The sequence below is a fragment of the Phacochoerus africanus genome, chromosome 1 (assembly GCF_016906955.1).
Source record: "Phacochoerus africanus isolate WHEZ1 chromosome 1, ROS_Pafr_v1, whole genome shotgun sequence".
Taxonomy (NCBI): domain Eukaryota; kingdom Metazoa; phylum Chordata; class Mammalia; order Artiodactyla; family Suidae; genus Phacochoerus; species Phacochoerus africanus.
The window spans coordinates 197,473,583-197,497,139 of record NC_062544.1 but is presented as its reverse complement, the minus strand read 5'-3'; the positions used below and the strand labels follow the sequence as shown (position 1 = coordinate 197,497,139).

The window sequence follows — 23,557 nt, the reverse complement described above, 5'->3', positions numbered from 1 at the left end:
CAGAGCTCTTTTTAAAAATACATGTTTATATATCACTTTTGCATTAAATGGCAAGCCCTGTAAACAGTAGGCATTCAATGAATGCTTGTTGATGGATTCTGGGAGGACTTTGTTCTTTCCAGTAATGTGATTTTAGGCCTTACCTGTACTGTCTTAAATCTTCTTGCTAGGTTTTTAAACTTCTCTTCTAAAATTTCTTCCAGCAGAGATAGCAATGAGACATTCATCAGTTTGGTATACAGGTGATTGTAATGCAAAACCATGATTAAGTGTCTCCCAGCCTTTTTTCTTTTTGGGGGGAACGAATTATTTCCTGTTCTTATAAAGCTGAGTGCTTGTGGTCATACCATAACCTTTGGCTATTTTTCAACTCTTAGAAGGAAAGAACTTTGGGGAGAAGACGAGAATAAACTCCACACGTTTAAACCTTGTTTCTTGTGCCTTTGCTGACAGATGGGCTCCTTTAAGCCAGGAGGCAGAGTGATTCTGGCCACAGAGAATGATTACTGTAAGCTCTGTGATGCCTCCTTCAGTTCTCCGGCTGTGGCTCAGGCTCACTATCAAGGGAAGAATCATGCCAAGAGGCTGCGGCTGGCAGAAGCTCAGAGTAACTCATTCTCGTAGGTATTGCCATTTTCTCTTAGGCCAAAGTGTTATGTGAGACTGTCTTTAGAGAAAAAGGGTTGAAAGGGATCCTTGTTTCGAAGTCTCACTCTTTTAACATTTCTTTTTGCCAGAGAGTCCTCAGAGGTTGGTCAACGGAGGACCCGGAAAGAAGGGAATGAATATAAGATGATGCCTAATAGGAGAAACATGTATGCAGTACAGAATAATTCAGGTACTTTGTGGATTTCCACATATCTCGGCTATGTTCTCCTAATGGTCTCCTCTACTTTTATTTCCTTTTATAGCCCTGAGAATTTGGGGTCAGCTGTTGTTTTGTGGAATTGGTCTAGTGGCTTTTCCAGCTGTTGTTTGTTTCAGGGTTTATTTATTTCCTGTTTAGTATATCATTTATTTTGACTTTAAACCAAGTCTGTGTTTTAAAGTCTCTTATCATAGTACCTTTTTGTCTTGGTATTTGCCAACTCAGAAATTTAAATGTGTTATAAAAATAGATTATTTGATTTAAAGTTGCACAACATGAGATTCCTATTTGCTGGGGAAAATGAAGATTATAGCAGTGGTGTTTAATCAGGGTAGTGAGTCAGAATTACCTGGGAAGTTTTTATAAAATACGGGTGGCTGAACTGTGATAGAGATTTTCAATCAGTAAATTTATTTATTTTTAATTTTTTTTGCCATGCCCGTGGCCTGTGGAAGTTCCCTGGCCAGGGATGGAACCCGAACTACAGTTCAGAATTACTAGTTTATAGGAATACTTTCTGCGTATTCTTTCTTTCTTTTTTTTTTTTTGATTTCTGAAAATATTTTATTTGAAAATTTTTACAATTTATTTATTTATTTATTTTTATGGCTACACCTGTAGCATATGGAAGTTCCAAGGCTAGGGGTCAAATCAGAGCTGCAGTTGAGACTTTCTGCATTTTCTAATTATTTTTGGTAGAGAGTAGGACCGTGCAGTCCCTCATCTTCCTCTGCCCCTACCTCCAGTCATACACATATTAACAGAGATCATCCATGTGAACAATAAAGCAAACAAACAACAGCAAATTAGTTAGAAAGGCCAGAGAAGCACAGAAAAAAAGGACACATAGAAAGCACAATGTAATATGATTAATAAAAGTCTAAACATATAACAGTAATCGCAATAATGTAAACTTACTGAGATCCAAGTTAAAAGACAAAGTTTTTAAGATTATATAAAAAATATTCAGCTGAAATGAAAGAAGCTGAGATAGCTATATTAATATAGATTAAAAAGATCTTTAGGATAGAAGGCAGTTTAGACTTATGTTTTCTGATCAGAATACAATTAAATGGGATGTTAATAACAAAAACACTAAAAAGCAAACAAAATTTTTATGTGTTTAGAAATTTATAAATATTTTAAATAATTCACAGGCCAAAGAAGAAATCATACTGGTAATTTAAAATTCCTAGGACCAAATAGTAATAAAGTAGATCAAAATTTGTTATATGCCGTTAAGGTTGTATTTTGAGAAAAGCCTTAAATGTTTATTAATGTAGTAGAAAGGAAAAGCAGAAAATTATTGAGCTAATAACTTTAGTTATATAAAAAAAGAGAAAATCAATTATTAATAATTCCACCAATATTTTGTCTATCATCCCCATTCTTTATGTATATTATTTCAGTGAAATAGAAATGTGATCATAATTAGTGATATTATTTTATATAATATCATATTATAATCAAGTATTATAATTAAAGAGTTTCCTATAACATTGTTTTTAGTGATTGTATAGCTTTTCATTGCATTCATTACCATGATTTTTTGAGTTGTATTTTTGGATCTTTCTTTTCCCTTCACCCCTCAAAAAAAAAGTCTTTATAAACTCTGATGAAATAAATGTCCTTGTTCATCAATTTCTATGCAAAAATTCTCAACATTTTCTTAGTATAAATCTTAGAAGCAGAATTTTTGGGTTAAAGAATTAGCATAATTATATGACTTTTGTTATAATACTTAGAAATTAAAGTATTTTAAAAATTATATTCACTTTTTAGAGACACTGCCATTTAGAATTTGGATCTGGATTACACTAACATTTATGACAATAGTTGGAGGAATCATTTTTGCTTTTTAGATTGAACCTGTATAGAATTGTAATTCAAAAAAACTCACAAACTTCACATTCCTTTGATACTAGGAATCTGTGAATTTTATATTCTGAGCTTAGAATTACAAATTAAAGAGATAATTGGTCAGACCAACATTCACTCAGTGAATATTTTGAAGTGAATACATTACTTTTGTCTCTTGCTTTAGCAGGTCCTTACTTCAATCCCCGCTCTCGGCAGAGAATTCCACGCGATCTGGCCATGTGTGTTACTCCAAGTGGCCAGTTTTACTGCTCCATGTGTAATGTTGGGGCCGGTGAAGAAGTGGAATTCCGGCAGCATCTAGAAAGCAAGCAACATAAAAGCAAGGTGTCTGAACAGCGGTACAGGAATGAGATGGAGAATCTGGGATATGTATAGTGATTGTCATATTCAGATAGAACAGCTTGTCCTGCCTGTTGTTTGCCTTCTGTCAATATGCCCTGCTTTGTGGTTCTTTTGGTATGAGTACATTCCTCTGCTTAATGTCAATACACGTAACCTGTAGCTGTACCACGAGGTGTCAAAACTGGGGAAGGAAGAGAACGTGCTTAAGTCATGATGCTTTTTCCGATCAGTTGTGTTGAGCTACTTAAAGCCTGTGACCTACCTACCCCATGAGAAATAACTTTTTATCTTGACCAAGTTCGAACCAACTAGTAGCCTGCCAGTTAGAGCTTTAACTATTTAAAAATTTCATCTTCTTTTGCAATTTTAGTGTTATGTCCTGTTAAATAAGTAATTTTATTGAGTTTTTGCTTCAGATCATAGTAAAAACAGGTCAGCAGAGATTTCAGTTTACCAAAGCTTTTTTGGAATCACCACCTTTACTCAATGCAGTAGGGTATACTATATATATGATTAATGCAGTAGGATATACTATATATATATATACACTACATATACTATATATGTATAGTATACACACACACACACACACACTATATACTATATAAACTGCATTAGAGTCCTGCCCAGGACAGTTTTTCTCTTTATCATGTTCTCCCATTATTGAAATGCAAGTTTTCTTGTATTCAGAAACTTCTAATATGCTTGTGTACTTCTAAACAGTGAAACTTCATTTATGGTTGTGAATTTCACGCATTTTAGTTCACCTTCTTCCCTCCTCTTTTTTTTTTTTTGCCCCCAGTTGGATTATCTTGTCTAATAAGCTTTTTTCATGCCCCAACTTTTTTTAGCTTTTCCAAGCCTCACATTTGAATATCCAGTGAGTTCAGGATAGCTATGATTTAAAAATATATATATATATATATTTCAGCTGGTTTTAGGAAATGTGTTTGATTTTTCAATTTAGAGTTACTTCATGATAACAATATGTACTTATTATGATGATCCCAGCCATAATTTTAGATCTCTTGATATTTGTTTTGGTAAACTTTTTAGATAAACTGATTCTTACATTTAACATTCTTTGTTGTCTTGCTAGTTTGTTGACTTTCCTAAAAAAATACCACTACTTTATTGTTTCCTAGATAGAGAGAAGGTTATTTTTTAATTAATCAAATTTTAGTATCATCATTGCCAATAGAAAATGAACTTTGGTGTTATTCTTTGTAATTCAGCTTATTGAAGGTAATAAAAATATAGAGTACTTTCATATCTGGTAGTTACAACAGTATTATTTTTATTTTTTGTTTTTAAAATAAAGCTCTAGTGTTATGTATAGATTAACTTAATGGAGGACTCTATGAACTTCCATTAACCATATTTTACCTATTTGCTCTATTTACATGGATCAGACCGATGCTCATCCATATTTCTTTTGAAAGGCCACATTCACCAGGAAGCTTATATTGAGCAGTATCTTTGCACTATGGTAAATTCACTATTGATTGTGTATATTGCTAATTAAAAATGTCTCCTATTTTTCCTTGAGAATTCTATGGGCAAAGAGATGAGGAGAAGGAAGATTATAACCATTATTACTTTCCCTTAGTACTTCTGAACAATTTTTTTTTTCTTTTTAGGGTTGCACCTGTGGCTTATGGAAGTACCCAGGCTAGAGGACAGCTACAGCAACGCCAGATCTGAGCCGCGTCTGTGACCTACACCATAATGCTGGATCCTTAACCCACTGAGTGCGGCCAAGGATTGAACCTGCATCCTCATGAATACTGCTCGGGTTACCGCTGAGCCAAAATGGGAACTCCCCGAACAATTTTTTAATAATCTAGGTCCATATTTAAAATTCAGTTTTGTGATTAACCCCTGGCACACTATCAATATAGTTACTCTTCTATTGAAGTGGTGGTTTTTTTGAAAAGTAGAATTGTTTAGTAATTTTATTTTCTCCTTGAAACAGAAAAATGAAATAATGTTCTGTTGAGATTCTCTCTAGACCTGTGACTCTTAGTATAATAACCCTTTTTGCAGTAATCTATCAAGTATGGTTGATTATTTTAGGACAGTTTAGAGCTTATCTTATTGGCTGTAGGTTACTCATTTTGCTGCTAAGTATAATTTTTTAGTAGATTTCAGTATTATAGTGCTGGCCACATGGTTCTATGATTATTTAAAAATCTTATTTTTTCCTTTCTCTCTACATGTGAGTATATATGTATACACATGTACATGAATGTGTGTATATATATACATATATATGAAACTATGTATATATAGTTTTATGTGATACCACAAAGAAAATTTCATAACTCTTATTTCAGATTATAAAAGATGGTGGATAAGAACTTGCATTTTGTAAAAGTGGCATTCATCCACTTTCAGTTTTTCCTTGTGAATAGAATTAAAGGAAGGATTTCCTCTACTATCCTCACTTAACAGTTTTATTTTATATATATAGATAGATAGATACACAAAAAGCAGTGGACTTAAGGCCTTGATGTTTTTTCTGGCCTTGCATATTCAGGTTTCTAGTCTCTCAGTGCCCTTAATGGATGTTATGAATGCATAAATGCATTTTCTTTTAATGAAAAAAGTTAGATTTATAGTGTTATTTCTTACTTGTATTTCTTTGCACTAAAAAAGCTGTGTGTTTGTTTTATATAACACTGCTGATGCCATATTGCCTACAAAGCTGGGTTTACTCCTTAATTTCCAAATTCTAGGAAGTTGATAAATAACTTCCATGATCATTTATAAAGGTTAATACACATTTCAAAAAAAAAAAATCACAAATCTCTATGACAGTGGGTTTTGTTTTGGGCTTGTTACCTTGCAATATTCTCCTGTGTCCCATAGGTGAAACAAAGGGCGACAGATGTGTCAGAAAGGAAATTTCTAAATAAATACATCTCTGCATGGTACAATTTCATATTCATGCATTCTTATCGACAGTGTTTTCTCCCTGTTGAAGAAGGCTGTTGTTACTACTGCAGTCAGCGATGTGTGATTTCCATTGGTTTCATTTAGCAAAGTTGAGCCCTACTCTGTAATGTGCTTTAGAATTTGCACCTTGTGCTCCCCAGGAATTGTTATCATCTTTTTATATGCCGTGTACAGAGCCTAAGCAATGGAAAACCTTCATTTAAATTAGTAGATTCCAATAATCATTGGCAAGAACTTGTAGCATCAAAGTCTCTTTGTGAATGTCTTTGTGGCAGTTGTCATTCAAAAATCAATGTTAGAGGATAACAATTAGCAACTCTTCTAAGATATTGAGGGCAAGGAGTTGTAAAGGAAAAACTTGGTGTTCCAATTAAAAGACTGGATTGCTTATGCCTTTGAAGTGTTTTTTAAAAAATGTTTAGCTGTAGAACCAAGTATGCCATGTAATCCTTTCGACTCCACATTGAATGGAAAATACTTTGTTGGTCTTGCCTTTGTGTATCATGTGCTACAACTTGTAAATATGTGCATGTTGTTTATGACATTTGTCTGCTTGTCTCTTATTGCACTGAATTCTGCAAGGTGAATAATTGTTTTATACCATTTATTTTGAAAAAGGTCCTCCTCCAACTCCTTTTTTCATTAGTTGGTAAACTTAGAAAACCATTTAGAGTTTTTGCAGCCCTGAGATTGAATGATCATGGCTACCTGAGATCATCCCCAAGTCCTCTGACTTAAACAGCTAAAAGGAAAGCACGAGACCTTTCACCTTATTTTACAAAGCTATTCTACAAAGCTGTTCTATAGTATGCTTGCTTATAATACCTACTTACACTTTTGAACAAGGATAAAAGGGCATGTGTATCTATTTGGTTAAATCTTCCTCTGCAGATAGACTCCAAGGATTAGTGGTGGGATTAATGATTCCTTCCCTCCTTAATCAGTGGGGACTGTGAGCAGCGACAGTCCAGTGACCCATGTAAAACGAGTCTCACTTGTGTCAGGGGAGACATGTAGCTCTTCTGCACAGTATCGTGTACAGAGAGACCTAGGAATGATGGATTTGGAACCTAATCTGTTTTGTTTCCTTAGTGTCAGAACATAGGCTGGAAGGACTTTCTAAAAAGTCTGGTGGGCCATATCACTAAAGGCAACAGAGCTGCTTTAGAAATAGAGAAATGTTTTGTCAGTACTGGCAAAAGTTTAAGGCAGGCTTTTGGACAGATATTGAAAACATATTCTACCTTGCTTTTTTTTTTTTTTAAACCAGCCAAATCTCTCTTCAGGAGTTTCATTCATAATAAAGTGTTTTGTTGTTGCTTTAGTTTTTTTTTTTTTTTTTTTTTTTGTGGTGGACCCCTGTCATTGTGGGCTATTACTGTCAACCTAACTGAATGGACAAATAACAGTGTACATAGTTTCTCATACAGCATTTCTACTGATAGCTGTTTGACTTTGTCTTCCCCTTATGAATGGGAGATCATTTATCAACTCCCTTTCTGGGTAGGTACCAAAAAAAATACTGGCTTATGGTCCTATGTGACCTTGTCTTCGTTAAGCCCAGAATATGAGTGCCTTTAGCAAGTTTTAGCATTTCACAGAGAGAAGAGATGATAGAACTATTGCCATTAATCACCATTCATAAAATAGGAGCTTGGAATAGCAAAAGTTGGTGTGAATTCTGTGTTCTACATCTCATTTTTTCTTCATGCAGTCTCAATTTGATATTGAGTAAAACTGAATCCTTATTGATTGGGAACCATACATTCTGAAAATGAATCCACTTGTCCCAGGCTGGCAACAGTCATTGGTATTTCTTTATCTTGATCTGTGTTACATTTTATTTTTAGTGAATGGTAGTGTGGTTGGTTGGGAAGAGCTTGATATTGATGTTTGGAAAAACTTTATTCCAGTGTCTTTTTCAAACTTATTTAATTCTGTAGAGAGGATAGAATCATGTATTTGCAAATGAAGTGTGTAAAGAGACTGTCTTGTACAATACTTATTAATTGTGCTAGTTCATCTTTGCATTAAAACAGGCATCTTAGGAGTTCCCACTGTGGCACAACAGGATCGGCAGCATCTTGGGAGCACTAGGATGAAGATTTGATCCCCACCGGTCACAGTGGGTTAAAGATCTGGCATTGCTGCAACAGTAGCTTGGGTCATGACTGCAGCTCAGATCTGATCCCTTACCTGGGAACTTCATATGCCTTGGGGCAGCCGAAACAAAAACAAACAAGAAAACCCCCAAAACAGGCATTCTAACAAATCAGGTTCAAAGTATGTAAAAGCAAATTTTTCCTCACTTCAGTTAATTTAAAATTCTAAATTGCCTGAGTACTTTGAGTCTTTAAAATTTTATTAATTTTATTATAGAATTAATATTATTATAGAAGTATTAACTTTTTTCATAACACTTTACTATTAAAATTTGAAATGTACATTAGAGTTGAAGGATTTTACAATATATCCACCACTTAGATTCTACCATCAACATTTTATGGTACTTGTATTAGTGCTTATCTATCCCTCTATTCAACTATCAAACAATAGAATTTTTAAAAAATACACATTTTAAGATAAATTTCAGACAGTGTATTTCCCTTAAAAGCTTTGGCATAGGTGTCATAAATTAGAGTTTAACATTTGTTTGAATATTAATATCTTTTAAAAAGCAGTGTATGAAGTTGACAACCCGAGACAATTAACATCCTCTTTTTCTCCTGTGAACTTTAGCCTTTCCAGTTTCTGTTTTTGAATGTGCTTAGAGTGAGGTAAGATGACTCCTTTTCAAAGTGAAGTTTTTTGGTGTTGTTCATTTTAAATGCTTAGTTGTCATACATTTTAAAACTTCATGATAAGCATTTTTTCTTTACCCCTGTCTTATGATGTGTTTTTTCTGAACTATGCAGCTTCTTAAAAAACAAACTGTAAATTACTGATTGGCATTTATTAAATCAGCTTATACCTCATTTCAATCTACTGCTGCTTTTCTCCATGGTACCACTTCTCCTTTTACTACTTTCACCTGTTCTTCCAGAAAATAAGAGTAAAGAGTCAGCTTCATAGATGATTAGCTATTTTAAACAACTGTAGAAGAACAGATTAAGTAGTTTCAAAAGGTAAAACCATTAATTTATCTAAAGCCTTTGAATTCCCTGAGAATTGTAATGGCCCATGCTTTCTTTTAGCCATAATTAGCAGGATTAAAAATGATTGTGCTGTACAATGAGGAGTTGTTGAAATTGTGAGCCTTAGTAGCCATCTTTAGCTTTACTCAAGTACTGTTTAGGAAAAAAAAAAATTGACATATGCCTTTATTTTTATGCCTTTTTTGTGGACAAAATCAGAAGAATTTAAGTGACTTGTTGCAGGTTGTGAAGATTCAGTGGGTAAGTCAGAACTGAAACTTCAGTATTCCTGATTCATATTCTTGTGCTTGTTTATAAGATTCATGGCTCTCAGAATAACTGAACACTTCTTTTGGGGCCCTTAAAATGAAAGTGTGTATTTTTACTGATTAGACTTTCATTTTTAGACATTTCACAATTCTTTGACCTTAAAGACTTTTCCCATGGTCATAGTTCCTTATTAAGTCAATGCAACTGTGAAAAATCTCACTTTGCTGTTGAATTGTAATTCAAAATACAAGTTTGATCAGATTTCCTTTTACATTTAAATAACCTTCATGATTCACTCATAACTATGTAAGTGCTTAAGTGACCCCCTCACTAGTGAAAATAAATGTTCTATATCACTGATTATATGTATATTCTCTACATGATATATTTTTTTAAGGGAAAGTAACCCCATGTGTCTGGATGAACGATATTATTCCAGGGCAAAGCACATGTAAAGCAGTTTGTTTCTATTCTGAAAATCTGGCATTTATGGGAACAAAACTCTTTTAGACTGGCTGGTGATTGTTTTGCCTTCTTTTGGTACTTGAGCACCTTTCTGTGGTTTTGTAAATTACTGTGTCATTTCATAAGAATTTCATGTTGAGTCTATGTTAATTGGTGTTCACCTTGTGGTATCCTTGCCTGACCATAATAATTTAGTTTGGGTGTGGTTGTCTGCTTTGAGATGCCTTACTAGAATATGTCAGACTCTGCTCTAAAGCATTCCATGTATCTGCTAGGACAATAAGTTGCCTCTCTTGGATGTATGCTCTAGATCCAGAAGCAAAACTGATGTCGCTTTCACTGTTAAGGTTGCATTTTAGTGCAGTGATTATTTTATATTAGAGAATAAAATTATGAAAAACCAAGGGAGAATTTAGAACCCTTCATTTAATGGCATGGCAAGCTTTTAAACTACTTTTATTATTTCACTAGAACAATGTCTCTGATAAAGGATATAGCTAAAATATGCCAGCCAAAACTGTATGAAATTGGGACTGTTTCCTACAGTTTTCTCTAAATGTTATACAGGGGTTTACCATCCATGTATGCTGTTGGGCCTATGTGCCAGTCACCATTTTGGAAATCTGTGTTCTGAGGCTACATAAATGACAATAGTGTCATGGGATTAAAACCAATTAACTGTGAATTGTGAAACTGAAATTTCTCTTTTGGTTTTATTTTCTTCAGCATATTGAATATAGAAACTGAAAGTTATTTAAAATTTACACTGCTTATGTTGATGGCTCATTTTGGCTGTGTATCCTCACTTATGTACTGATTTCTGATAAAGGCTTGATGTTATTATAACAGTCATTTTGTGTTCAATTTAATAAAAGAGTTTCTGAGTCTCGTCTGAAAATTGTTTGGTTAATAGTTGGAGATGGGGAGTTCCCACTGTGGCTCAACAGAAACGAATCTGACTAGTAACCAATGAGGACGCAGGTTCGATCCCTGGCCATACACAGTGGGTTAAGGATCCAGCATTGCTGTGAGCTGTGGTGCAGGTGGCAGACACGGCTCAGATCTGGTGTTGCTGTGGCTGTGGTGGAGGCCAGCAGCTACAGCTCTGATTCGACCCCTAGCCTGGGAATTTCCATATGCCGTGGGTGCAGCCCTAAAAAGACAAAAAATAAATAAATAAATAAATAAAAATAAAAGAGTTGGAGATCAAGGGAAGAAGGTGCATGGTCCACACTGAAGTGCTGGGGCATTATTATTGATGCAGATGGTTGATGGCTATGGAGTCACCATTCATCAGTCTGCATGTAACCTGCCACCCAAGTCTTGAACTCATGCAGAGTATTGTCACCTACTAGGGACTGTAGTAGAATTGACCTAGCTGCCCACACTACCCCTTTCCTCTGTCACTGGGATTAGCCTGGGACTGGAGTGAGTTCTCAACTTTATTTGATATTTTTTATATTTTATCTTCTCTTCAAATTCTGAGAGAAGTTGGGCTTCTGGACCATAACTGCTGCTTCTAGAAATCAACATATATTAAAAGGCATACATGCCCATTAATTTTTTGGGTGTTTCATATATAAAATGCTCTTATAAATATAATCAGTATATATATATATATATATATATATACACACACACACATATATATAAATAAAAACAATTATTAATTTATTATTGCGGTATGGTCTTTTAATCACTGATTGACTGTATGCAATGTGCTCATTGTAAAAAGAAGATTATAGGCCTGAAAGGTGCTCTTATGGTTTTTTTAATCAGGATGCAAGACACACTGTCGTGGGAAGAATTCTTGTGTATGCACAAAAAAATATTTATGAATGAGGTGAATCGATCACACTGAATCTGTGTGTTGTAAAATAGTTAAGCATCAGCACATTTTATAAAATAATCTCCAAGATATTTTTAGCTTAAAAGAAAGCCATGATAATGGGCATAGAGTCTTAAACCAGTTGAGCTTTTCAGTTTTTCTTTCTTCAGGCATTTCTGACACTCATTTGTTTACTGAAAATCTATTGAAGGTCAAATACTGGTTGTTATCTTTTAAAATTGCCTGTATGGGAAGGACTAGCACTGAAATTTCCCAATGTGTTATAAATTGATATAAGATTGTAAAGAGATCAGAAATAGATCTTTTGTGATAAGTTTCAGATTTTTACCATCTGAGCTGAGACTTTAAGTTTTATTCCCATTTGTGAGCTATTCATAAACTATTCAAAATTGGGAACTTAGAAAAAGATGAGTACAGGTAATTGTTGTGAAGTGTAAATATTATTTAGTAAAGATGTGATTAGGAGCCTTTACTCCTCCCACCAGAAAATAAATCACCCAAAAAATATGCTCTATGGTGTGTGTGTGTGTGTGTGTGTGTGTGTGTGTGTGTGTGTGTGTGTGAGAGAGAGAGAGAGAGAGAGAGAGAGAAAGGGAGAGAGATTTTTTTTGGGGGGGAGAGTAAATGGAAGTGTGGAAATATGTTAAAGATGATCAAGTACTTGTAATGAAGTATGTCCAAAGGAACAGATGGAAATTTGCTACTAGAAGAAATAGCTCCACCACGGGTAGTCTATAACTGCTGCTTGGCATTTTGGATAAGTCTTTAAGTATGTAATTAGAGCTTCAACTGTGTTTTGGCTGGCAGCCATCCCTCCAGACAGGAACAAGATGTCTTTCATATTAGCTTCAATTTTTAATCTTTGCTGATGCCAGAGGCTCTTCTCTATCCTTGTTTTCTAGAAATAGCTTGGTAGGTTATGGATGTTGACCAAAGGTGTGTAGTGCCACCCTGTGGACTCTCTAAGTCTTAACAGTTAGCAGTTTGCAGTTGGTACACTGCCTTTGAGGCAGGATCTTTGGCTAAAAAACCACCTAGTGGAGGAAAGGATTTTTTTATCTGTAAATAAAGCAAAGGGAGCTATGTCTTTAGGAGATTCTAAGAAGTGTATTCTTTTACAGCTTTAGCTATTAAAGTATGCGGAGTGGAAAAAGTGATGGATAGGGATTCAGGATACATATATATGCATACTTGTGTGTGGTTTTTGTGATTTAAAAAATGTCTCTTTTTGCTTTAAAGAACCCATTATCTATACATTTTAGGCTATGTGAAAATAAGCAGGAAACTAAATTAAAATGATGGTCAGCAAAAATCCCAAACTGGAAGGAAAGGACTAGAAAAATCTCTCATCAAAGAAGATTGTTGAACATTTAAAAAATTATAGACAGGGGCAAATGTTAACGTGTATGTTGACAATATAAAAACTAAGCTACAGGGAGTTCCCATGGTGGCCCAGTGGTGATGAAGCCAACTAATATCTATGAGGACTTGGGTTCAGTACTTGGCCTTGCTCAGTGGGTTGAGGATCTGGTGTTGCTGTGGCTCTGATTTGACCCCTAGCCTGGGAACTTCCATATGCTGTGGGTTTGGACCTAAAAAGAGAAAAAACACAAAACAAAAAACTAAGCTATGTAACACTAAGGTTTTCCCAAACAAAATTTATTTTGGAGAACAAAATGTTTTCTGATTCAATATGTATGCAAAGAGGTATATTTTTTAGTCTTTTGTTAAATATTTTAAATGTTTAGAAGAAGTGCATACTAAGGTACCTGGTCCTAATTCTGTCACCTGTGTGCTTTGGGCCTGTCATTTGACCTCTCTAAAATTCAGTTAGAGAGGCTAACTGAGGCTCCAGTTGCCTCTGTCAGGTTTGATTCCTGGCCTGGGAACTTCCACATGCTGAAGGCGCAGCCAGCGGGGGCAGGAGGGGAAACCCAAACAGGAGTTCCTGCTGTGGTGCAGTGAGTTAAAAATCTGACTGCAATGGCTCTGGTCACTGTGGAGGGGGCGGTTAAATCCCATGATGGGTTAAAGGATCCAGTGTTGACACAGCTGAGTTGTAGGTCATAGCTGTGGCTTGGATTCAGTCCTTGGCGTGGTAACTTACATATGCTGTGAGTGTGGCCATAAAAAAAAAAAGGAACAAAAATCAGTTGATTTTTTTTTTGAATCGGTAAGACCTGATTTTACCTCCGAACTCATGTTCTCCTGTTTCCTAACCCAGAGGCAATCAGTTACGTTTCTTAGGTATTTTCCCTGAGATATTCTATGGAATATGAATGATGGCATTCTATACACACTTGTCTTCCAGTGATCAGTGTGCCTTGGCACATGTGGGTCTCATTTTTTTTTTTTTTGACTGTGTGGTGTTCCCTTGTATAATTTCCAAAATTTCTTTTATTGGTCCTCCATTGATAGAAATATATATTGTTGTGATTTTTTTAATTAAAAAACTTTAAAAAATTGTAAAATATATAGCAAAATGTATCATTTTAACAAATTTTAATCCTACGGTTCAGTGGCATTAAATTACTTCACATTATTATGCAATTCTGCCCATCTTCCAACTCCAGGACTGTTTTCAGCTTTCCAAACTGAAACTCTAACTCATTAAAAATGCTTTTTGCCCTGAGCATGGCAGCCACATTCTACTCTCTGGCTTTATGAATTTGACTACTCTATGTACTACATAAGTGGAATCATACAGTATTTATCTTCTTGTGACTGTTTTATTTCGTTTAGCATAATGTCCTCAAGGTTCATCCATACTGTGGCATATGTCAGGATTTCCTTCCTTTTTGGGCTGAATAATATTTCATTGTTTGTATATACTACATTTTGTTTATCCATTCATTTGCTGATGGACATATGAGCTGCTTCCACTTTTTGGCTATAATGAATAATGCTGCTATGAACATGGGTATACAAAAATTTAGAACTTTAAAAATTATAAAATTTCATATATGCAAAGTATATGGGATAGCCAAACAGACATAATCATCACTGGCCAGCACTATCGAATCCTAACATTTTTCCATATTTTATTCTGATATTTTTAAGTATAGATTTGGCTGAAGCCCACGGTATACCTTTTCCCAATTCTAATCTCATTCCTTCCCAGATAAACCCACATTTTGAATAATATAGGTATTGTTTATGCTTTTAAAATAAATATAAATGGCATCATAATAAGCAAATATCTCTGTATTTTTCTTTTTTTGCACTGTTTTTGAGATTTATTATGATGATAATGTCGCTATAATTTATTCATTTTCAAGGTCATTTAGCGTCCCACTGAATGAATTCATTCTTCTGTTTATGAACATTTAGGTGGTTTTCAAATATTATTATAAACAATACTATAGTGAATTAAAAAAAATATTTCCATAGACTCTAGAAATTAGATTCTTGCTATATCATCTTGGAACTTATTAGAAATGCAGCATCCCAGACTCCACTCCAGACTTGCTGAATTAGAACGTATCTTTAGGCAGGATTCCCCAGGTGATTCACAAGTATATTAGAGTTTAAGCAGTTGTTCTCAAACTGTCCCGCAGTTGAGTCACCTGGGAAGTTAAAATGAATAACAGTAGCAGCAAACTTAGCCTGGTTCATGACCCAGAGATTTTGATTTAATTGATTTTTGTTATTGTTGCTGTCTTTTTAGGGCCACACCTGCAGCATATGGAGGTTCCCAGGCTAGTGGTCGCATTGGAGCTATAGCCGCTAGGCTATACCACAGCCACAGCAATGCCAGATCTGAGCTGCATCTGCTACCTACACCATAGCTCACAGCAACGCTGGATCCTTAACACACTGAGTGAGGCCAGGGATTCATTTCTGCTGAGCCAAGATGGAAACTACTGATTTAATTGCTCCAGGATATGTCTGGGTCTCCAGGGACTTTTAAAAGCTTCTTAGGTGATTCTAATATGTAGCCAAGATTTAGAATGACATCTTGGACCAAAACAGCCCTGGCTGCATTGTGCCTGTCACTTGGCTTTTACTGGGATAATTCTTTAGTAAGGACATTTTTGGAGTTCCTATTGTGACTCAGAGGTAATGAACTCAACTACTATCCATGAGGATGCAGGTTCAGTCCCTGGTCTCGCTCAGTGGATCTGGCATTGCTGTGAGCTGTGGTGTAGGCCGGCGGCTGCAGCTAGGATTCAACCCCAAGCCTGGGAACTTCCATGAACATCCATGTGCCACAGGTGCAGCCCTAAAAAGCCAAAAAAAAAAAAAAAAGTACAGTTTTACTCACAAGGGGCTAGAGCAGGCATGTAGATACTATGGTGGAACATCTAAACCAGTAAATTATCAAAACACTTGAGCAAATGCTTTGTTGTATTTTTAGTACAATTAGTTCTTAGTCTATAGAGTTTAATTTACTTAACACACACTCGTAAGGTACCAACTACATATCGGATAATCTTCTAAAAAAGCCCTTTATTAATGTTATCTCTCTTAAAATTTGTTGGAAAACTTCCTTTCCAATTGAAAAAACTTTGAAATTTTGAGTGAAAAAGTGCAGTTTGTCAGAGTATGTGAGCAATAAGAAAGATCGCACAGCAGGATGGTGAGGTTCCTTGTTCTGTGCTCAGTGGGGTGGTGCAGCTCACACTTTCAGTATCCAATCTGGGGCTCTTCCTGAGGGAAGCTGCTTTCTATTCACCAGATAGGGCGTGGGCTCTGAGTGCATAAAAACCCCTGCCTCCTGAAGGAAGAGAACTTGGGGCTTTGTCCCTTTAGCGAAGTGGACTTTTCTGTCCAACACTAAAATTGGGGAAATTCCTGACCTTTTAATAGAGTCTTGGGACTAATTATTCACCTATCCTGTTACTCTGCATTTTTGCAAATAAATTGTAGAACAGAGCATTAAATCACAACTGGATCAGCTATTTTGATGTATATTTATGTGACCTGAAGCAACATTCTTAGAGTAAATTTTTTTTCCCATTACTTAAATTCATGTTTAATCACATAAGTAGACATACTTTTTTTTTTTTTTTCTTTTCAGGGCCACACTCGTGGCATATGGAGTTTCAGGCAAGGGGTCAAATCGGAGATACAGCTGCTGGCCTATGCCACAGCCACAGCATTGTGGGATCAGAGCTGCATCTGAGACCTACACCACAGCTCACAGCAATGCCAGAACTCTGATCCACTGAGCGAGGCCAGGGATCGAACCTGTATTTTCATGGATATTAGTCAGGTTCATTTCTGCTGCACTATAATGGGAACTCCCCATAAATACATTTTCATTGTCATATACTTTCACACTTTTGAAGAAGGAAAGTGCTCCTTAAAATCCCCATTTCCTTAATAAGTCTACAAATAACAAATGCTGGAGAGGGTGTGGAGAATAGGGAACCCTCCTACACTGTTGGTGGGAATGTAAATTGGTATAACCACTGTGGAAAACAGTATGGAGTTTCCTCAGAAAACTAAAAATAGAACTACCATATGATCCAGAAATCCCATTCCTGGGCATATATCCAGCTAAAACTGTAATTCAAAAAGATACATGCACACCTATGTTCATAGCATCACTATTCACAACAGCCAAGACATGGAAACAACCTAAATGTTCACTGATAGATGAATAGACTGAGAAGATGTGGTACATATATGCAATGGAATATGACTCAGCCGTAAAAAGAATGAAATAATGCCATTTGTAGCAGCGTGGATGCAACTAGAGGTTCTCATACTAAGTGAAGTAAGTCAGAAAGCGGATAAATACCATATGATGTCAACTTATATATGGAATCTAAAATATCTCATGAATGAACCTATCTACAAAACCAAAACTGACTCACAGACATAGAGAACAGATTTGTGGTTGCCGGGGGTGGGAGTAAGGGAGGAGTGTGATGGACTGGGAGTTTGGTGTTAGTAGATGCAAACTGTTACACTGAGAATGGATAAAAAATAAGGTACTCTATAGCACAAGGAACTATAGCCAATTTCCTGGGATAGACCACGATGGAAAGTAATATTAAAAAAGAATGTATATATATATGTATGAATGGGTCACATTGCTGTACAGCATAAATTGGCACAACATTGTAAATCAACTATACTTAAAAAAAAAGAATAAAAATTTAAAAAAATCTTTATTTCCCCAACCCCTTTTCCCTTCCAAGAGGTAACTGGTACTACTAGCATAATGTGCATCCTTTGAAACTTACTTCTGTATCTCTATGGAGGTAGTTTTAACTTTTTTTTCCCTCCATTGTCCCTAGGCATACTGAGTTCCTGGGCCAGGGATCAGATCTGAGCTGCAGTCGCAAACTATGCTGCAGCTACAACAACGATGGCTCCTTTAACCACTGTGCCAGGCCAGGGATCAAACCTGTGTTCTGGCAATGAAGATGTACTGCTGATCCCATTGTGCCACAGTGTGAACTCTAGTTTTAACTTTTTATTGGAGAAGATTTCTAAGTCCTCTAACTTTTAATATTTATTATGGTGCTTCTTGTTTAATGATACACTCTCATTTCTATCCCAGATTTGTTAAATTCTTCCCCATGGTTACACTAGATATAAATTTACTCACTCCAAATATAGCTTAAAAATATCCTCTAGATAATTAAAACAATGGCCAAAGTTGAAGAGTTCAGTGCTGCAGCAGAATTTTATTTTAAAAGGGAAGCAGTCTTAGAATAGATTTATAAGGAGATGCTGCTGAATAGCATTGAGAACTTTGTCTAGATACTCATGTTGCAACAGAAGAAAGGATGGGGGAAAAAATGTAATTGTAATGTATACATGTAAGGATAACCTGACCCCCTTGCTGTACAGTGGGAAAATAAAAAAAAGTTATTAAAAAAAATAAAAAAAAATAAAAGGGAAGCAGTGACATCTTAATTATAGATCTCCTGTTTCAGGTGGATAAAACTGTAAGGCAAAACTTTTCCTGGGGATGAGAAATATGCCTGTATTTTTGCATGAGGATTCCCTTTCCCTTTCTTCTAGTACCAGTGGCTTGCAGCCAGCAGCCTGGGGGATTTTTATTTGCTGAGTGTGACACTGTTCTTCTGTCCCTTCCTCCGCTTGTGCAGGAGGGCTGATGAATTTTGTTCCATAGGAATACTCTTTGATTGCTGGTAAGACAGTCCAGACAACGGGTTCATAAACAAGGGCCTTAGGAAATGCTCACTGTGTTCTACAGATGGGCACTCTCAGAACTGCTGTTGCCTGATTCTGTTACATATTTCATCCATACATCCTCCTGCCAAGTCCTTAGTGGACCGAGGAAAGAGAATGAGCAGCTTCTTGTTTCTTTGCATGTGATCATCATTTTATCACTTGGTAGCTGGCAAGGAAAACAGGAATTCATCTTTGGGTTCAAGGACTCTGCAAAGTCACTACCAGTTAAGAGAACTGTGGCCTGTGCTGTATTTCAAGAGAGATTTATATGCTACCTCGTAACTGCCCTATCGAATGTGGTTGCCACTTTTGGAATTCATGGACTAATGTGCTAAAGAGTAAAAACCAAGCATCTGAAGAAGGAACCTATTTCCAAGTAAAATTTGGCCACGGAATTTCTGCTGTGGCTCAGCATGTTAAGAACCCGACTAGTATTCATGAGGATGCAAGTTCAATCCCTGTCCTCGCTCAGTGGGTTAAGGATCCAGTGTTGCCACAAGCTGTGGTGTAGGTTGCAGACGCGGCTCGGATCTGGCGTTGCTGTGGCTGTGGTGCAAGCTGGCAGCTGCAGCTCTGACTTAACCCCTAGCCTGAGAACTTCCATATGCTGTGGGTGTGGCCCTAAAAAATTAAATAAATAAAAATAAAATAAAGTAAAATAAAATCTGGCCATGACATTCCTTTGTTTAAAAACTTTCACTGGTTCCCCAATGCCTGAGATTTAAGTTCTATTGTCATAGAATTACATCAAAGCCTGTTTATTCATATGTTTATTAATTTTTTTTTTTTTAACGGCTGCACCTGCTGCAGGGTGCTCCTGGGCCAGGGATTGAATCAGAGCTGCAGCAGCAAGCCTACTCCACAGCCAAGGGCAACACTGGATCTGAGCTACATCTGTGACCTAAGCTGCAGCTTGCAGCAATGCCAAATCTGAAACCCACTGAGCAAGGACAAGGATCAACCCTGCATCCTCACAGAGACAACTGTGAGCTGGTTGAGTCCTTAACCAGCTGAGTCACAATGGGAACTCCCAAAGCCGTTTTAAAGCAGAGCTCACAAACCAGCATCCTAGGACTGAATTTGTCTTGCAGATATATTTTTTCTGGCCCCACAGTGTTTTAGAAAAATTAGAATTAGTTCTCAAGAGACCAAAGTCAAGAGATTTAATATAAAAATTTGGATTTCTGGCCCTATTGTCTAGTATTTCTGTTTAAATCAGATGAAATGAGTTGTGGTATACTCTTTGGATGGGACACGAGCTCTCCTCTTTGCAGCAACCACCCCTTCCCCATACTGGATTCCCCTGGGAATACTGGCACTATAAGCCTTCCTTTCTGCCCCACGGCTCCTTTGCTGCTGCAGGATGGAAAGCAGGAAGGAATTCTCTAGCCTTTCTGATACAGGTGCAAAAACCTATAAGTTTCAAGGTGTTAATATTCTATGTGGCAACCCTTTAGTAATAAGGATCAAAAGCCAGATGATAAATACTCCCTATTTTTATGTTTGCGGGGATAATTCTAAGTTGTGTTCTACGTAGTAATTCTCCATAGCTACTGGAGAGTCCCCAGTGGAATAGAGCTGCAGTTTTTCACTGCACTAACCAGATCCACTTTCACCCCTAGATTGTCTTCCTCTCTTCGTTTTTACCCTTTCCAGTCACTCACTCTTAATCTTTGGGAAATAAACTCTCGTACCTAAGTGCCTGTCGCAGGTTTTGCTTTTTAGATGGGCACAAAGCTAAGACTTCCTCTAATCCTGATTTTCTTAACCAGCCCACTTGATTCATACAGTTTACCTTCTTGGCTCTGCTGGCATTTGCAGTTGTGACCCTGTCCTAGAGATCATGGTTAGGGACTCACTCCAGGTATTCTCTGCCATGACCACCTGAGCAAGTCCTCCGATGCTCCAGGCAATATTAAAGCCCTTTGCTAGTCCTGTTTCCTTGCTTTAAACCCCACTCCTGAGCCCTACACCAATTCCCTGTTAACTTCCTTTCATCAGCAAATTCCTCCTCAGCCTTCAAGGCCAGGTTCAGTTTAGATTCCTCTATGGACCTTTCTGTAACTCTTCCACAATTGAGCATCTTTAAAGACTAAGGAGAAAGAGCCAGAAGAGGGAGAGAGTGCAGAGAGAGGAAGAAGACACTGATGGAGTCCACTCTTTGGAAATGATGGGAATAGCTTTTAGGGGTACAGATGCAGGTGTCTACCTCCAAAAGGAGAAAGGTTCTTTCTTCTTCTCTGAGGTAGGAATTATGACAGCAAACATTGCTACATATCTACTCTGTGCTGGAATATTCTGAGTATTTTCGAAATATTTAACAAATGTAAGCCTTTTTTGTGGACTTCCCGTGTGGCTCACAACAAAAGTAAGCCTTTCTTCCTCATAAGGACTCTTGTATAATGTGAGGTATGTATTGTTGTTATCCCCATTTTACAAATTTGAAAACTGGGGTACAGAAAGGTTAAGTAATTACCTAGGATCACACACCCAGGAGGTAGTCAGGTTGCCAGGTAGTGTGGTTTCAGAGTTCATGCTCTTGACCACTATGTCTTATTGCTTCTTAAGGGAAGCTAATGTGGAAAATACATACTTAGGGAAAAGAAAGCTGAGATGGGCGATGTTTATTGACCTAAATTTTCTCAGTGAAGCTGGAGACAAAGGCAAACCATTGTGATTGTAGGAGGTGGTGACCCTCTTTGAATTTGACCAGAAAGTGAGAAAAAGAAGCATTAAGAGTAAATTGGTCTTGTTCCTATTTTTGAAAATATCGGTAACACTGTGCCTGCCTTTTAGCACATTTTCAAGTACTTGGCAATTACTTGCCATTTTGCCAAATGGCATCATTCCTCTTTTGTTGGTTTTCCTTGCGGCTCTTCAGAAACTACAGTGCTTGCGGCTTTGACAAATTTTGGAAATAACAGTTATAGGAATGGACCTCAGACTGTCCAGAACATAGGGGAACCTGCTTCTGGAAAAAGGAACCTTTGCTTTCTCCAGCATTGGTGTAAACACTGAGGAAGGATTTGGGCGGTGTTTTGTAGTCTAGCACAGCCTGGGTGGTTTCCAGCACAGATGGGCATCAGATCTCCACGAGAATGGAAAAGATGTCCCCTGCCCAGCAAGTTCTCATACCCAGGAAGGTGGTTTATCCATAGCCAAGCATCTCACTGTGATATGTGGGGAGACCTTAGAAGTTTCACTTCTAGTTGTGTTATTACCTGCTTTATACAACCATCTTCAGAGTTTCACATCCTTGCCATTAAAGACACATTACATGCTTGATGCTTGGGGGAATATATATATTCCCTTATAATCCTTTTGTTGGCTGCAGTGTCTGCAGTGCTATCTCCATTTTGTTTGTAATTTGTATCTTCTCTCTTTTTAATAATTGTCTTGCTGGATTTTGATTGCATTGCTTGCTTGCATTGGTTGTATTGATCTTTTCAGAGAACTAGTTTTGTGTTTGATAGCTTTTTATCTATTGTGTTTCTGCTTCCAATTTCATTGATTTCTTCTCTTTACTATTTCCTTTATTAGGTTCGTTTGGGTTTTTTTTGCTCTTTTTCTAGAATGTTGAGGTAGGAGCTTGGGTTATCTATTTGAGATTTTTCCTTGTAGCTAATGTATGCATTTAGTACTATAAATTTCACTCTTAGAACAGCTTTAATGCTGATATGTTGTATTTTCACTTTTTTTTTTGTCTTTTTAGGGCTGCACCCATGGCATATGGAGGTTCCCATGCTAGGGGTCAAATGGGAGCTGTAGCCATTGGCCTATGTCACAGCCACAGCAATGCCAGATCTGAGCCGTGTCTGCGACCTACACCACAGCTCACGGCAACGACGGATCCTTAACCCCCTGAGCAAGGCCAGGATCGAACCTGGTTCATGGATTGGTCAGATTGGTTTACCACTGCACCATGACGGGAACTCCCTAAACCACTTCCATTTAATGTGATTACTGATATTCGAGGACTTAAATCTGCCATTTTATTTTTTGTTTTCAGTTCTCTCCACTTTTTGTTTTTGTTTTCTTTTTCCTATCCCCCTGTGGGTTACCTGAACATTGTTTAGATTTCATTTTGATTTATCTATACTATTTTTGTGTATCTCTTTGTATAACTTTTTAACAGTTGCTTTAGCTATTACATTACATAACACCTAGTGTATACCTAATGTTACAGTTTACTAGTGTTGTCCTTTTACTATTTCAAGTGAAGTGCAGAAATCTTACCCTGGTTACATTCCTTTACCCTCCCTTACTTAAAATTATCTTAACTATTTTCTCCACATACATTTAGAACGATGTCAGACAGTGTAATGATTTTTGCTTCAACTCTCAAACATAATTTAGAAAACTGAAGAGCAGAGGAAAGTCTATTGTATTTACCCCCACTTTTGGTTCTTGTTGCCAAGGTCCCTACTTTTATCATTTCCTTTTTGTTTAGAGAACTTTCTTTAGCTATTCTTTTAGGGTACGTATGCTGGTGACAAATTCTCATAGTTTTCCTTTATCTGGGAATGTATTGATTTTTCTCTTCCTTCCTAAAGTTTATTTTTCCTAGATATAGGACTCTGAGTTGACAGTTCTTTTTTTCGGCACTTGAAAAATGTTGTGCCATTTCCTTCTAGC

General features: G+C 36.7%; 1 protein-coding gene across 2 annotated transcripts in view; it reads left to right on the top strand.

Moving 5' to 3' along the window:
- ZMAT3 (zinc finger matrin-type 3) overlaps positions 1–3,530 on the top strand; it is a 28,906-nt gene extending 25,376 nt beyond the window's left edge. Inside the window, exons 4-6 of one of the 2 annotated variants that reach the window (XM_047786810.1) lie at positions 454–620; positions 738–838; positions 2,913–3,530. In XM_047786810.1, coding sequence (XP_047642766.1) covers positions 454–620; positions 738–838; positions 2,913–3,124 — 480 coding nt within the window. In that variant the 3' untranslated portion in view covers positions 3,125–3,530. The remainder of the gene's footprint in view (positions 1–453; positions 621–737; positions 839–2,912) is intronic. The other variant, XM_047786820.1, reaches the window with a different exon arrangement.
- The last annotated feature ends 20,027 nt before the right edge of the window (positions 3,531–23,557 follow it).